The sequence below is a fragment of the Panulirus ornatus genome, chromosome 2, assembly GCF_036320965.1.
Source record: "Panulirus ornatus isolate Po-2019 chromosome 2, ASM3632096v1, whole genome shotgun sequence".
In the NCBI taxonomy this organism is placed as follows: Eukaryota; Metazoa; Arthropoda; class Malacostraca; order Decapoda; family Palinuridae; genus Panulirus; species Panulirus ornatus.
In genome coordinates, this window is record NC_092225.1 from 87,562,270 (window position 1) to 87,579,808 (window position 17,539).

The 17,539-nt window shown below is 40.2% G+C and overlaps 1 protein-coding gene across 6 annotated transcripts in view; it reads right to left on the reverse strand.

Annotated features, from left to right (window-relative positions):
- The window catches only part of LOC139758017 (uncharacterized), a 335,410-nt gene that overhangs the window by 28,249 nt on the left and 289,622 nt on the right, over nt 1-17,539 (reverse strand). For 4 of the 6 annotated variants that reach the window (XM_071679044.1, XM_071679027.1, XM_071679036.1 and 1 more), the window contains exons 3-4: nt 17,375-17,524; nt 1,848-2,066 (exon numbers count right to left, since the gene is read on the reverse strand). In XM_071679044.1, the coding sequence (XP_071535145.1) occupies nt 1,848-2,066; nt 17,375-17,524 (369 nt within the window). Of the gene's footprint in view, nt 1-1,847; nt 2,067-4,922; nt 8,874-15,215; nt 15,340-17,374; nt 17,525-17,539 lie in introns of those variants that run through there. The other 2 variants (XM_071679052.1, XM_071679060.1) reach the window with 2 other exon arrangements.

Here is a 17,539-nt window from a genome sequence, read left to right on the forward strand (position 1 = left end):
TGCTTTGTCGCTGTCTCCTGCGTTTGCGAGGTAGCGCAAGGAAACAGACGAAAGAAATGGCCCAACCCACCCCCATACACAATGTACACACACACACGCCCACACACGCAAATATACATACCTATACATCTCAATGTACACATATATATATACACACACAGACACATACATATATACCCATGCACACAATTCACACTGTCTGCCCCTATTCATTCCCATCGCCACCTCGCCACACATGGAATACCATCCCCCTTCCCCCTCATGTGTGCGAAGTAGCACTAGGAAAAGACAACAAAAGCCCCATTCGTTCACACTCAGTCTCTAGCTGTCACGCAATAATGCCCGAAACCACAGCTCCCTTTCCACATCCAGGCCCCACACAACTTTCCATGGTTTACCCCAGACGCTTCACATGCCCTGATTCAATCCACTGACAGCACGTCAACCCCGTTATACCACATCGATCCAATTCACTCTATTCCTTGCCCGCCTTTCACCCTCCTGCATGTTCAGGCCCCGATCACACAAAATCTTTTTCATATAGTCAAGAAAAAATTAAGAGAACTGCTTTCTCAAATAGAGTAAAAAATTTCTACAGAATTCCAGTGACAATGATAATGAAGGAGTCTGGTAAACTCCTATAAAAGGGGTCCTATGGTTTCGGTGCATTACACATGAAAGCTAGAGACTGAGTGTCAATGAATGTGGCCTTTTTTTGTCTGTTTTCCTAGCAATGAGCATGACAGTTTTCATTAGTCAATGTTGTCTCAAGGATCAAAACTTCAGTCTTTCAAACTTTAGTTTAGTCTTTGAAGATTTTCCATTTGTTTCTCCATCTCCATCTGACTCATTCTCTAACATATTTTTTGTTTCTGAGATGCTTCTGGAAAAACACCTGTGAAGTAATTCCTTGGGTTTCTCATTTTAGGTGCATTTTTCTTGAGCCAGAAGACTACAATACAAAGGGCTTTGGGTACAATTCATATAAAGGTGGCATGTTGTAGTGTCCATAGAGATTGAGGTTTTATGTCATGAGACTCATGCAACAACATCATGAAGTCTCATGATCTTCCATGAGATGTTGTTTGAGCTTATTGGATGCTTTACATCATTGTTGTAATGTTTTGCCACTAGAATTCTATAAAGAGTTGTCATGACTCAGACAGAGCTCAGATGAAGCAAACATATAAACCAAGTCCTGAAGGTTCTTCTTGTGAACATTCTCCATGTTATCCAGCCCATGAGCTCTCCACACTCGGGTTCTAACTGCTCCAAGTCTAAACCCAGACCCATGGTATGATGCACAGCTTTATGATTTTAGACACAGAATGGTTTGTTGACATAAATATTCTTTCAATAAGTGAAAACCTCTTTGTCAAGAATTATAAAAATGAGCTGATCACTTCAATCTTGACTAGGCCTGTTTGTCATAGTAATATGTGACAAACTTGTGGTGTTCCTTGCACCAAGAAGCTGATTTGAGATTAAACTCTTTTCATTTTTAAGTAGAGCTCATTTTGCCCAGCTATAATTGATCTTCCATAAGGGGCAACATAGCCCAGTTGTAGTGGCATCTCAAGCATGGAATATTTTTTTTTAACATTATCTGTGTGTTTTCTCATTTCCACAAAACTCACACAAATAGATTGCAAGCACTTAATAGCATGAAAAAATAAGAAAGCATGTCAACCAAAATAATATCAATTATCAATATCTGTTAGGAATCTTTGGAGTCCATTTACTTCTTCACCATAGGAGTTCTTGAATATCATCACAAGAGCATTTCATTATATGATGTATTTCAATTCAAAATCTATACCACAATACAATAAAATTCATAAACTTACATCATAAATAAAATCCAGTGGCAGTGGCATCCTGAGATCAAGAAGTGTGATGCCTCTAGCATTGACAGTGGTACAGGCAGCCAAGTAAGGTAAAGATGGATGCACAATAAGGGGCTGTCGAACTTCAAGAGGACTTGCACAGTTATCATATGCCAAAAGTGGGGTTCCTCGCTCTATATCCACTATGTTCACTTTCCGAGACACAGAGGTAGTGATAGCCTGTTCAAAATATAAATAACCATTACAAAACCAATTATCAAAAACAATACATAAAAATAAATTGATCCTACCATTCCTTTTCAACATCCCATTTGTCAGGACTTTCAGTCCATCACCCCAACCAAAACATACCATATTCAATTCCCTATCATCTAACAGATTCAGCAGTCCCTCAAAGTACCCAATCCATCTCTTTTTCACATCTTTGTCTGTTACTATTTCACCATTCACTCTCCTCACTGCAATTCCCATTGCTCCTTTTCTTCTTCTCTCACCCTTCACTTTCTACCAAAACAAATTATCCATCCTTAACTCGTCATCATAGTTCTACAACCTGACAACAGTAAGGGACATATACTGTCTAGTGGCAAATACCAGAATAGCTTTCAAGTATTTGCAAAGATATATTCAGCAATCAATTCTTATACCAAATAATCCAAAAAACTAGACTATGCTTCTAAAGTTGATAACCACACCTAAAGAAGCACAGGGATAAAGGTAAAGAAGCACAGAGATAAAAGAGAATGCCCAGAAGAGGGCAACAAAGGCAGTACCAGAATATAGAAAGTTACATGGAAAGGCTAAATGCTTTACATTTGTCCTCTTTGTAAGAGAGAAAAGTAAGGACTGACCTGATCACAACCTTTAAGTTTGTGAAAGATAGATGAAATGGACAGTGAACAGTTCTTTGAGAGATGTCGGGATAGAGCAACCAGAGGACATAACAAGAATTTAAGCAATAAATTTGTTCAGAAGATGTAAAGTAGTACTTTTAAAGTATAAGAGTGGAGCATGTATGGAAAAGAACTACTGAGGACATGGTTAATGGAGTCAGCATTCATTAATGTAACAAGTTGTATGATACTTCTGAATGTTCAAAGTATAGGGTCTCACAAGTGTAAAACTCCCTCACTATAAGGTACAAATACGTAAATGAGTAATGATTACACATGCTTCTCAAATTTGGTCACCACTCTTAAAGAAGCATTGAGATCTAATAGAAGAGGGGGGGGGGGGGGGGGGGGGGGGGGAGGTTAACTTGATTACAAACTTTAAGGTTTTAAATCAGGTTGATGATACTGACAATTAAAATTTCTTTGAGAGATATAGGGATAGAGCAATCAGAGAATGTAACATCAAATTACATGAAAAACTTGTTAAAAAGGATGTCCCAAAGTACTTTTACAGTAAAAGAGCAGTGGATGAATGGAACAGAGTGACAGGATATGGTCAATGTACAGAGTGATTAGGTCACGGTTAATGCAGACAGTATGTGTAAATATAAGAAGTTGTATGAAACTAGTTAACATTCAAGAGATTGACCCAAGAATATAAAACTTCCACATTGCACAGCACAAAATAGGTAGTTTAATACAGGAAGGATGTCTGAGACAGCATCAATATATCTAGAAAAAACATAAACACTCTACTAAAGGGCCTTGACTCATACAAGGCTCATGGCCCTCATGAAATATCACCAAATGCCTGTCACATAAGGGATAGTGCATACTTTGCCTTAAAACTCTCCCTTTCCCCTGAAACCCTCTCCGCTCTTATTTCTGTTTGGAATCAATGCAAAGCTGTTTTCCTCAAATTACACCACATTTTCATAAAAAAAAAGTGAGCTGACGACCTAATTTTCTACTGGTAGCTCTCTTTGGTTTTCAGTCAAAAACATCTCCAGAAATTTCTGTAATTCAACCTTTCCTCCTCTCTTCTAATCATTCTTGTGAGCAGCTATTTCATAATTCACAAGGGTTTTATTTCCTCAAGTACAGAATACTGCTCACACATCTGGAGTGGCTCATCCACCACCTCTCTATAAACAGGAATGAAATCAATAGCCTTATGTCTCATGTGTTTGGCTGCTCCTTCCCATAGTTTGTGTGAAGGACTGGCTGATATGATATCTGCTTCTTCACTAGAACAGATAGTAATAATTTAATTCTCCCCCTCCTGTCTTTCCACTCTTCATATAACCTTTCTTCCTTTAAGAATCAAGTCTTCAAACACCAGAAGAGCAGTGATTAATTTCTACATTCTGTTTCTTATACTTTTTTCTTTCACTCATGATGGCCTTAATTAGGGCATGTTTTGGTCACGCCATGTAGGTTGAAAAAAGTTAATTACAGATTTGTAATGCTTTTTTTATTCCTTAATATGAATTTGTTTATAAGTGATTGCTCCATAATGTCATATAGACAATATAATAAATCATCCGACAATGTAACTATTACAGCAAGATTTTTCAGAAGCATCTTATTGCTAGCATGCAAATGTTTATAACCATAACCTGTGATACCAGTTTCAAATGTTTTTAACAGGCATTTGTTGGCCTGATGAGGCATGCATTTCAAACCATATGTCTACAAAACCAAAATGGGAATTCTAGTGAATTTTTAAAGTACTTGACACATATTGAGAAGGCATACTGAGACATAAGAGAATGTGTGTTAAATTGGCCCTTTCAATCATAAGGGTCTGATGATATTATCACGTTCCTCACAGCACAAGGGGTAGAAACCAGCGTGCTATGTTAGTACATTTGATTTTACAGTCTTCCTGCTAATTTTGTGAATACACAAATAATTACAAACTGTCAAGTTAGGTAACAACTTACTGATGAGACCTGTTTTTATGAAATACAACTTCCAGTATTATCTACAGAGTTTAAGTTGAACAATTTGCAGAGGGAGCTTGCCTTCCCATAGAAGTTAGCCATAGTATTTGACAAGTGTACAGTCTCTAAAACCCAATCTTCCATTATTTTCAGGATTATCTACATAACTATTAGTTCACGAGCTGAAGGAAACTGTGTAGAAAATTATATAAAAGACAAATTAACCGATTATTTACCTTATATGAGCTGAGCAGTCTGTTACAGGCACTAGCTTCCTCAGCCTTGGCAGCATTCCTCCACTCAACAGGTGTTTGATCTATACTACTAATTTCCTTCATTATTTTTGTGAATATCAAAATAATTGTTACTTCATGAGTTAGGTAATATAATGAGTATCTAACTCTGAATCCTGCATCAATAAGCATCAATTATTGGGAAAAAAATTCTATTTGATGTTACATTTGTGTCCATTCAAAGTGATTGAAATGTTGTGAATAGGTATGTCGACATAGGCATCCAATATGAAAGGAAGTTACCATCTAAGACAATGGTTCCCAAATGCTGGGCAACAGGGAGTTGTCATAGGTTCTATATATGATCATGGTGAATGACTATGATAAACGGTGATTCTGTATGACATTTCCATATTTCTACACAGTCATCATAAAGTGTCGACTCATATTCTAATTTTGTTGTTGCTTGTTTCTTGTAAGCATGTATACAGCATTAAATGTAAGCATTTTACTACCTGACAAAATAAAAGGCAGGCCACAAATTCTTCAAATATTGGGCTATCACCTCAAAAAGTCTGGGAACCAGTGATCTAATATAAATGATGAGAGAATATGGTACAGTCAGACAATAAACTATCTTTACCTCCAGGGTGTGATGGATTTCAAACTGAAAACTATCTCCTCTGTTGTCTTGACAGGGATGGAAAGCATGACTGCACGAACATTGCATTATGGCAAACAGTGTCACTGGTAGCTCTACATATTCCCACATGAGAACAGCGTGAGGCAAGATGCAAGAGCTTCATTAGGAATTTTTTGTTGGTTTATCATACAGTTCAAAAGTGATAGGGAAAAGTAATTCACAGTCAGACTGTACATCTGGTTTCTGCTTCCCAGTGGCCCATTATTCACTTCATGGAGCACATGTAAAAATAATTATGTAATGCAGCACCAGAGAAAACAAGTTGAGAATTTTTAAAAATCATGCACAGCAATAGGAGGAGATTACTCTAGCAAGAGATGAGTAGCAAGAACAGTCAATCACTGATTGGCAAGTGGTGGTACCATCAAGGTATATACAGAATTACGTACACTCTCCAAAAAGAATCAAATGAGGAAATGTTCATAAAACACCAAAAAATGTAAACAGTTTTGAAAGTCAACACAGTTCATGGCAATGACAAGTGATTACTCTGATGTGTGATTTTTGCGAGTACGTAGCAGTGCCCATGAAGCCAGTCTGACACACAAGTTATACTGGCCATAATACCCGCACTGTTTAAATGTAATATTCCATTATAACCTCCTGTACCTACAATATCCTAAAAATGGAAAACTACCAAAAAGTCTTGTCCTTTTGGGAAGAAGCATTGGATTTGAGGTAAAGTTAAACATTTTATGGCATTCTGATGCTGGTTAATGTGGTGTTTATACTGCTAGAGCCTTCTTCGACCAGCTCTAGAGCAATCTTATGAAAGTGTTACTTCTACAGCACTTTTACCAGTTTTAAGTTATATTCTTTAATTAATCCATAACACTGAGAATCTCAGTTTTTCAAGTTAAAAAATGTATCAAATGTTACAATTTCAAAGACATTCATGCAAAAATATAAAAAAAAAAAACCTTCAAGAGCATACTTAGTCCATTACTTTCTCTATGATAATATGCAAAAGGTGTGTAAATGTTCTGACACAGCACATTAAAATGTGCAGTAGTAAGGACTGTGGCATGTGAGCTGTCACTGCGCATGTTTTAACTCTAACTTTACCTACAACAGAAAAGTAACTACAGATTTACTGAAAATTTGTAGATTGTTGGATGACCTAAGTGATGATAAGGAACACTCATCATCATATATGTCAGCTGGAGAGGATAGTGAAGAAGACTAACACATATGATGTGATGAAATGAGTGACAAAAAATTATTTCAGTTTGAGATTGGACAAGGGAGACCAGCAAAGGATCCCTCGATCAAACTTGCTGCCACCTTCGTGCTCAGTCTTTATCTTGCCATGTGGAACAAACAAATACCATAACAACTGTGCCTTATTATCATGGATGTAATCCCTGGGTAATGGAGGGCTATGAAAACAGAAGACTGTAAAGGGCTAAAATTTTTCCAAGCATACCTTACCTTTAAAGCATCATTTACAGAACAATGCCAAGAAAGACATTTCTGCATACATTCATGTTAATCACCATCTAGGAGTTGCTGGACTCTACCTAAAAGAGACAAGAGGCTATACTGCAAGTGAAAAGTCACCTATGGCAAGTACTCAGAGTACAGTCTCACCAAAGGAATTCTTATTCCAGAAGAATCCACATTTCCCAGCTACTGGATGTAGGGCAACATTGGGCTGCAAGAGCCCCTGGAAAGGGATCCTTGATAACACCAGTACCCTTTCATAGAAAGAGTTCTTGGATTGGTTATGAATAAATGAATCAAAATTTACAACCCACTCTGAGCCACTGAAGAAATGTACAGAGAGAGAGATATCTCAAGACAGACACATAAGGAGGGATTGCTCCACACATACTGGCCACATCCATCATCACAGGGTATATTGAGTTTGAATGGAGAAAAACTGGAGGAAGTGAAGTGTTTTAGATATCTGGGAGTGGATCTGGCAGCGGATGGAACCATGGAAGCGGAAGTGGATCATAGGGTGGGGGAGGGGGCGAAAATTCTGGGGGCCTTGAAGAATGTGTGGAAGTCGAGAACATTATCTCAGAAAGCAAAAATGGGTATGTTTGAAGGAATAGTGGTTCCAACAATGTTGTATGGTTGCGAGGCGTGGGCTATGGATAGAGTTGTGCGCAGGAGGATGGATGTGCTGGAAATGAGATGTTTGAGGACAATGTGTGGTGTGAGGTGGTTTGATCGAGTGAGTAACGTAAGGGTAAGAGAGATGTGTGGAAATAAAAAGAGCGTGGTTGAGAGAGCAGAAGAGGGTGTTTTGAAGTGGTTTGGGCACATGGAGAGAATGAGTGAGGAAAGATTGACCAAGAGGATATATGTGTCAGAGGTGGAGGGAACGAGGAGAAGAGGGAGACCAAATTGGAGGTGGAAAGATGGAGTGAAAAAGATTTTGTGTGATCGGGGCCTGAATATGCAGGAGGGTGAAAGGAGGGCAAGGAATAGAGTGAATTGGAGCAATGTGGTATACCGGGGTTGACGTGCTGTCAGTGGATTGAATCAAGGCATGTGAAGCGTCTGGGGTAAACCATGGAAAGCTGTGTAGGTATGTATATTTGCGTGTGTGGATGTATGTATATACATGTGTATGGGGGGGGTTGGGCCATTTCTTTCGTCTGTTTCCTTGCGCTACCTCGCAAACGCGGGAGACAGCGACAAAGTATAATAATAAAAAAAAACATACATGTTCACAACAACTGTTATGCCTGAGTAAGACATGTCAGTATGGTGTGATACAAAATTCAAAAGAAACAAAAACAAGACTTCCATGCCCTACCCTCTAATGTTCAGTTGTCACATGTTTCATTCACATCCCCTCCTCAAACTTACTCAGCACCTAACCAGGTCACCACAAAGATAGTTATATTACTTTTTGGGCATAATCAGACTCTGCCTGCATGTAATAACACTGTGAATGGAGTCATCTTCGGCAAGGCTATAACATAGTCAATGGACAAAATGAGAACAGCCTCACTGAGGAGCTGATTGCTACAAAGAAGTCCATCATTTCCCTGCTAATGCATGAATCAGTCTTAAAGCAACAGGAGCCCTATACAAAATAGGGGTCCTGGTGTAATATAAAATAATACAGTAATAATAATAATAATAATAATAAATCCTCCCCTCCTTGTATTAACTTTCTAAAATGGGAAACAGAAGAAGGAGTCACGCGGGGAGTGCTCATCCTCCTCGAAGGCTCAGAGTGGGGTGCCTAAATGTGTGTGGATGTAACCAAGATGTGAAAAAAGGAGAGATAGGTAGTATGTTTGAGGAAAGGAACCTGGATGTTTTGGCACTGAGTGAAACGAAGCTCAAGGGTAAAGGGGAAGAGTGGTTTGGGAATGTCTGGGGAGTAAAATCAGGGGTTAGTGAGAGGACAAGAGCAAGGGAAGGAGTAGCAATACTCCTGAAACAGTTGTGGGAGTATGTGATAGAATGTAAGAAAGTAAATTCTCGATTAATATGGGTAAAACTGAAAGTTGATGGAGAGAGGTGGGTGATTATTGGTGCATATACACCTGGGCATGAGAAGAAAGATCATGAGAGGCTAGTGTTTTGGGAGCAGCTGAATGAGTGTGTTAGTGGTTTTGATGCACGAGACCGGGTTATAGTGATGGGTGATTTGAATGCAAAGGTGAGTAATGTGGCAGTTGAGGGAATAATTGGTATACATGGGGTGTTCAGTGTTGTAAATGGAAATGGTGAAGAGCTTGTAGATTTATGTGCTGAATAAGGACTGATGATTGGGAATACCTGGTTTAAAAAGCGAGATATACATAAGTATACTTATGTAAGTAGGAGAGATGGCCAGAGAGGGTTATTGGATTACGTGTTAATTGACAGGCGTGCGAAAGAGACTTTTGGATGTTAATGTGCTGAGAGGTGCAACTGGAGGGATGTCTGATCATTATCTTGTGGAGGCTAAGGTGAAGATTTGTATGGGTTTTCAGAAAAGAAGAGTGAATGTTGGGGTGAAGAGGGTGGTGAGAGTAAGTGAGCTTGGGAAGGAGACCTGTGTGAGGAAGTACCAGGAGAGACTGAGTACAGAATGGAAAAAGGTGAGAACAATGGAAGTAAGGGGAGTGGGGGAGGAATGGGATGTATTTAGGGAATCAGTGATGGATTGCGCAAAAGATGCTTGTGGCATGAGAAGAGTGGGAGGTGGGTTGATTAGAAAGGGTAGTGAGTGGTGGGATGAAGAAGTAAGAGTATTAGTGAAAGAGAAGAGAGAGGCATTTGGACGATTTTTGCAGGGAAAAAATGCAATTGAGTGGGAGATGTATAAAAGAAAGAGACAGGAGGTCAAGAGAAAGGTGCAAGAGGTGAAAAAAAGGGCAAATGAGAGTTGGGGTGAGAGAGTATCATTAAATTTTAGGGAGAATAAAAAGATGTTCTGGAAGGAGGTAAATAAAGTGCGTAAGACAAGGGAGCAAATGGGAACTTCAGTGAAGGGCGCAAATGGGGAGGTGATAACAAGTAGTGGTGATGTGAGAAGGAGATGGAGTGAGTATTTTGAAGGTTTGTTGAATGTGTTTGATGATAGAGTGGCAGATATAGGATGTTTTGGTCGAGGTGGTGTGCAAAGTGAGAGGGTTAGGGAAAATGATTTGGTAAACAGAGAAGAGGTAGTGAAAGCTTTGCGGAAGATGAAAGCCGGCAAGGCAGCAGGTTTGGATGGTATTGCAGTGGAATTTATTAAAAAAGGGGGTGACTGTATTGTTGACTGGTTGGTAAGGTTATTTAATGTATGTATGACTCATGGTGAGGTGCCTGAGGATTGGCGGAATGCGTGCATAGTGCCATTGTACAAAGGCAAAGGGGATAAGAGTGAGTGCTCAAATTACAGAGGTATAAGTTTGTTGAGTATTCCTGGTAAAGTATATGGGAGGGTATTGATTGAGAGGGTGAAGGCATGTACAGAGCATCAGATTGGGGAAGAGCAGTGTGGTTTCAGAAGTGGTAGAGGATGTGTGGATCAGGTGTTTGCTTTGAAGAATGTATGTGAGAAATACTTAGAAAAGCAAATGGATTTGTATGTAGCATCTATGGATCTGGAGAAGGCATATGATAGAGTTGATAGAGATGCTCTGTGGAAGGTATTAAGAATATATGGTGTGGGAGGCAAGTTGTTAGAAGCAGTGAAAAGTTTTTATCGAGGATGTAAGGCATGTGTACGTGTAGGAAGAGAGGAAAGTGATTGGTTCTCAGTGAATGTAGGTTTGCGGCAGGGGTGTGTGATGTCTCCATGGTTGTTTAATTTGTTTATGGATGGGGTTGTTAGGGAGGTAAATGCAAGAGTTTTGGAAAGAGGGGCAAGTATGAAGTCTGTTGGGGATGAGAGAGCTTGGGAAGTGAGTCAGTTGTTGTTCGCTGATGATACAGCGCTGGTGGCTGATTCATGTGAGAAACTGCAGAAGCTGGTGACTGAGTTTGGTAAAGTGTGTGGAAGAAGAAAGTTAAGAGTAAATGTGAATAAGAGCAAGGTTATTAGGTACAGTAGGGTTGAGGGTCAAGTCAATTGGGAGGTGAGTTTGAATGGAGAAAAACTGGAGGAAGTGAAGTGTTTTAGATATCTGGGAGTGGATCTGGCAGCGGATGGAACCATGGAAGCGGAAGTGGATCATAGGGTGGGGGAGGGGGCGAAAATTCTGGGGGCCTTGAAGAATGTGTGGAAGTCGAGAACATTATCTCGGAAAGCAAAAATGGGTATGTTTGAAGGAATAGTGGTTCCAACAATGTTGTATGGTTGCGAGGCGTGGGCTATGGATAGAGTAGTGCGCAGGAGGATGGATGTGCTGGAAATGAGACGTTTGAGGACAATGTGTGGTGTGAGGTGGTTTGATCGAGTGAGTAACGTAAGGGTAAGAGAGATGTGTGGAAATAAAAAGAGCGTGGTTGAGAGAGCAGAAGAGGGTGTTTTGAAGTGGTTTGGGCACATGGAGAGAATGAGTGAGGAAAGATTGACCAAGAGGATATATGTGTCGGAGGTTGAGGGAACGAGGAGAAGAGGGAGACCAAATTGGAGGTGGAAAGATGGAGTGAAAAAGATTTTGTGTGATCGAGGCCTGAACGTGCAGGAGGGTGAAAGGAGGGCAAGGAATAGAGTGAATTGAAGCGATGTGGTATACCGGGGTTGACGTGCTGTCAGTGGATTGAATCAAGGCATGTGAAGCATCTGGGGTAAACCATGGAAAGCTGTGTAGGTGTGTATATTTGCGTGTGTGGACGTATGTATATACATGTGTATGGGGGTGGGTTGGGCCATTTCTTTCGTCTGTTTCCTTGCGCTACCTCGCAAACGCGGGAGACAGCGACAAAGTATAATAAAAAAAAAAATATAAATAATAATAATAATAATAATAATAATAATAAAAATAATAATAACAAGAATAAGAAGAATAGTCGTAGAAGGCGACTAGAGGGGACGGGAGCGGGGGGGCCAGAAATCCTCTAACTTTCTAAAATGGGAAACGGAAGAAGGAGTCACGCGGGGAGTGCTCATCCTCCTCGAAGGCTCAGACTGGGGTGTCTAAATGTGTGTGGATGTAACCAAGATGTGAAAAAAGGAGAGATAGGTAGTATGTTTGAGGAAAGGAACCTGGATGTTTTGGCTCTGAGTGAAACGAAGCTCAAGGGTAAACATCTCATTTCCAGCACATCCATCCTCCTGCGCACAACTCTATCCATAGCCCACGCCTCGCAACCATACAACATTGTTGGAACCACTATTCCTTCAAACATACCCATTTTTGCTTTCCGAGATAATGTTCTCGACTTCCACACATTCTTCAAGGCCCCCAGGATTTTCGCCCCCTCCCCCACTCTATGATCCACTTCCGCTTCCATGGTTCCATCCGCTGACAGATCCACTCCCAGATATCTAAAACACTTCACTTCCTCCAGTTTTTCTCCATTCAAACTCACCTCCCAATTGACTTGACCCTTAACCCTACTGTACCTAATAACCTTGCTCTTATTCACATTTACTCTTAACTTTCTTCTTTCACACACTTTACCAAACTCAGTCACCAGCTTCTGCAGTTTCTCACATGAATCAGCCACCAGTGCTGTATCATCAGCGAACAACAACTGACTCACTTCCCAAGCTCTCTCATCCCCAACAGACTTCATACTTGCCCCTCTTTCCAAAACTCTTGCATTCACCTCCCTAACAACCCCATCCATAAACAAATTAAACAACCATGGAGACATCACACACCCCTGCCGCAAACCTACATTCACTGAGAACCAATCACTTTCCTCTCTTCCTACACGTACACATGCCTTACATCCTCGATAAAAACTTTTCACTGCTTCTAACAACTTGCCTCCCACACCATATATTCTTAATACCTTCCACAGAGCATCTCTATCAACTCTATCATATGCCTTCTCCAGATCCATAAATGCTACATACAAATCCATTTGCTTTTTTAAGTATTTCTCACATACATTCTCAAAGCAAACACCTGATCCACACATCCTCTACCACTTCTGAAACCACACTGCTCTTCCCCAATCTGATGCTCTGTACATGCCTTCACCCTCTCAATCAATATCCTCCCATATAATTTACCAGGAATACTCAACAAACTTATACCTCTGTAATTTGAGCACTCACTCTTATCCCCTTTGCCTTTGTACAATGGCACTATGCACGCATTCCGCCAATCCTCAGGCACCTCACCATGAGTCATACATACATTAAATAACCTTACCAACCAGTCAACAATACAGTCACCCCCTTTTTTAATAAATTCCACTGCAATACCATCCAAACCTGCTGCCTTGCCAGCTTTCATCTTCCGCAAAGCTTTTACTACCTCTTCTCTGTTTACCAAATCATTTTCCCTAACCCTCTCACTTTGCACACCACCTCGACCAAAACACCCTATATCTGCCACTCTATCATCAAACACATTCAACAAGCCTTCAAAATACTCACTCCATCTCCTTCTCACATCACCACTACTTGTTATCACCTCCCCATTTGCGCCCTTCACTGCAGTTCCCATTTGCTCCCTTGTCTTACGCACTTTATTTACCTCCTTCCAGAACATCTTTTTATTCTCCCTAAAATTCAATGATTCTCTCTCACCCCAACTCTCATTTGCCCTTTTTTTCACCTCTTGCACCTTTCTCTTGACCTCCTGTCTCTTTCTTTTATACATCTCCCACTCAATTGCATTTTTTCCCTGCAAAAATCGTCCAAATGCCTCTCTCTTCTCTTTCACTAATACTCTTACTTCTTCATCCCACCACTCACTACCCTTTCTAATCAACCCACCTCCCACTCTTCTCATGCCACAAGCATCTTTTGTGCAATCCATCACTGATTCCCTAAATACATCCCATTCCTCCCCCACTCCCCTTACTTCCATTGTTCTCACCTTTCTCCATTCTGTACTCAGTCTCTCCTGGTACTTCCTCACACAAGTCTCCTTCCCAAGCTCACTTACTCTCACCACCCTCTTCACCCCAACATTCACTCTTCTTTTCTGAAAACCCATACAAATCTTCACCTTAGCCTCCACAAGATAAGGATCAGACATCCCTCCAGTTGCACCTCTCAGCACATTAACATCCAAAAGTCTCTCTTTCGCACGCCTGTCAATTAACACGTAATCCAATAACGCTCTCTGGCCATCTCTCCTACTTACATAAGTATACTTATGTATATCTCGCTTTTTAAACCAGGTATTCCCAATCATGTGTGTGTATGTATGTATATGTATGTATATTATCCCTGGGAATAGGGGTGAAAGAATACTTCCCACGTATTCCTCGCGTGGCGTAGAAAGCGACTAGAGGGGATGGGAGCGGGGGGCCAGAAATCCTCCCCTCCTTGTATTTTTTTTTTAACTTTCTAAAATGGGAAACAGAAGAAGGAGTCACGCGGGGAGTGCTCATCCTCCTCGAAGGCTCAGATTGGGGTGCCTAAATGTGTGTGGATGTAACCAAGATGTGAAAAAAGGAGAGATAGGTAGTATGTTTGAGGAAAGGAACCTGGATGTTTTGGCTCTGAGTGAAACAAAGCTCAAGGGTAAAGGGGAAGAGTGGTTTGGGAATGTCTGGGGAGTAAAATCAGGGGTTAGTGAGAGGACAAGAGCAAGGGAAGGAGTAGCAGTACTCCTGAAACAGGAGTTGTGGGAGTATGTGATAGAATGTAAGAAAGTAAATTCTCGATTAATATGGGTAAAACTGAAAGTTGATGGAGAGAGATGGGTGATTATTGGTGCATATGCACCTGGGCATGAGAAGAAAGATCATGAGAGGCAAGTGTTTTGGGAGCAGCTGAATGAGTGTGTTAGTGGTTTTGATGCACGAGACCGGGTTATAGTGATGGGTGATTTGAATGCAAAGGTGAGTAATGTGGCAGTTGAGGGAATAATTGGTATACATGGGGTGTTCAGTGTTGTAAATGGAAATGGTGAAGAGCTTGTAGATTTATGTGCTGAAAAAGGACAAATTATTTTGTAGGAAGTGAAAAAATCAGTCTTTTAAAATGTATCAGGTCACAATTATTGGGAAAGACATGAGAGGGGAAAGTTCCAAAGCTTCAAGTTGTAGGGAAAGAAACAGTCATCAAAACAACCCACCCTTGAGTTGCCAATGGCCACACAGTAATCATGTGATGCAGCAGCTTGCCGAGTATTGTGTGGTCTAGCTAGTGGCGGGGGCACACAAGCAGCCAGCTCTCGGGAGCAAAAACCAAAGTAATACCTATAGAAGAGGGAAAGTGAACCAACATTGTGGTATACATATCAAATGCATCCACTTAATCACACTTTCTCCTCCATACTCCAACATTCCAGCTGTATCCCATCCACACCAGGTGCCTTTCCTAACTTCAACCTCATTATTCCCTTTTTATCTCCCCTCTTGCTATAGGCTCCTGCACTTGTATCCTTATCCTTCCATCCTCTATACCCATGCTTGTAACAAATGCTGCCTCACCTTCTCGCATATTCATCAGTTCTTCAAAATACTCCTTCCATCTTCCTTTCACTTCCTCATTTTGATTCAGCAGCTCCCTTTCCTTACTTCTCACACTGACATTTCCATTCTTACAACCACCTCTTTCCTTTTTCACCTCCTTTCAGTACAATATCTTATTTTCCCTAAACTTTTCACTCAACTTTTTTCCAAAATCTTCATCTACTCTGTCTTCTTCTGTCAGCTTAATGATATTCTGTTTACACATATTCTTCCCTCCTCCTTTGCTGAACTTTTACTAGTTTATTCCTTTCAAGCAATCTACCACATGCCTATTTTTCTCTACCACAGCATTTCTAATCTCATCCATTAACCATGCACTCCCTCTTTTCTTCTTAAATTTCACAACATTACATCTGTCTAACTATCCGTCTATATTTCTGGTGCCCATTCCCTTAAGGAACTCCCATCAAGGCTGTGGCCACAGCAAAAGAGTCTCCACTTATCCCCATCATTACATGCCTCCTTCACATACGGCATTTCATGTATTCTTCCCCAATTTCTCTCCAATGAATACAACTACTAATTCTACAATTTTTCACAGTCTTTCTTTAAACATTTCAAAGACTTCATACATTACTGCACCCGTACATTTACTAGACTTTCATCTAAACTTTCTGTCACCCTTCTTTCATACTCCCTTACATTCCTTCTGATTCATCTTCTCACTTGCCAACACTTTAACCTCTCCATTCTTCCTTCCACCATATATTCACTTCTATGGATCCTCACCTTCACAAAAACTGCAAAATGGTCATATCTCCAAAGAATCCTCTCAGAACTCTAGTATCCAGCACACCCTTTCTCAACCTTTCTTACACAGCCACAGTCAATCAATCCCTATTTTGTTCTCTTCCATTATTTCTCATTCACATATATCCATGGATCATCTTGTGCTGAAAAAAGGTGTTTGCAAGGAATAAACCCCTCTCTGCACAAGCATCTTTAGAGTAACTTCCATTCTCATTCACTCCAGGTAGTCCCCATTTAACAACTATCTTGCTAATTTTATCACATCCCACCTTTGCATTTATATCACCTATTACAACTACTTTCCTCTCCTCAATCCCATTTATACATTCAAATTTCTCCGGAAATGCTTCATCCTTAACTTGTACAGTCTTGATATTCACAGATGCATATACAAATACCCCTGCATACTTCACAATTCCAATATATTCTTTCACCTAAACTATTCTTCACCCATTCCATCTAAGCTCTGTATCACCCTCCTAAACTCTCAGTGTTGGCACAAAAAATCAGTAAACCAGACAAAAAAGTAAATGGTACACTTAACTGTATAACTAGAAAGGGAGATTGATCCACCTACGCCTGCAACACAAGAACTTTTTGACTGAATTTCCCAGCCTTACTACCATTTGGCCATTCAGATCTATTACTGCATCAATATTTGGTATATCATCATGCATATGACATATGCAAAATCTTCAACATGGATTATGATTGCTTCATATGACCAATTTCTTATATGAGAATTACCTCCTAATAAATTCAAGCTTATCAAAAAATAATGCAATTAAGTACCACGAGCAACTGCACTTCTGAAATAATAAATAACACACATCTGAAGGTTTATCAAATTTGTGTCTGGGTCTCAGAATAATATAATTTCTATAAAAATACAGGCATCAAATTTATTTACATTGCTTATAATTACTACAGTAACATTCCAAGACTATATCTATCGATTCTAACAGTATGAAGTCTTACTGTAAGAACTCATTACTGAATTGTATCTTACCTTTGAGCCATCCGGAGAGAAATTGAGAGCATTGATTGCCCGTGCAAGACTAAGTGAACCAAGGGGAACTGAACGCACTATCTCCCCTCGCAGAGCGTTGACTAATGTTATCTCTCCCTCACTACCACCAAATGCAAATGCATATCGATCCTGCAGAAAAAGAGC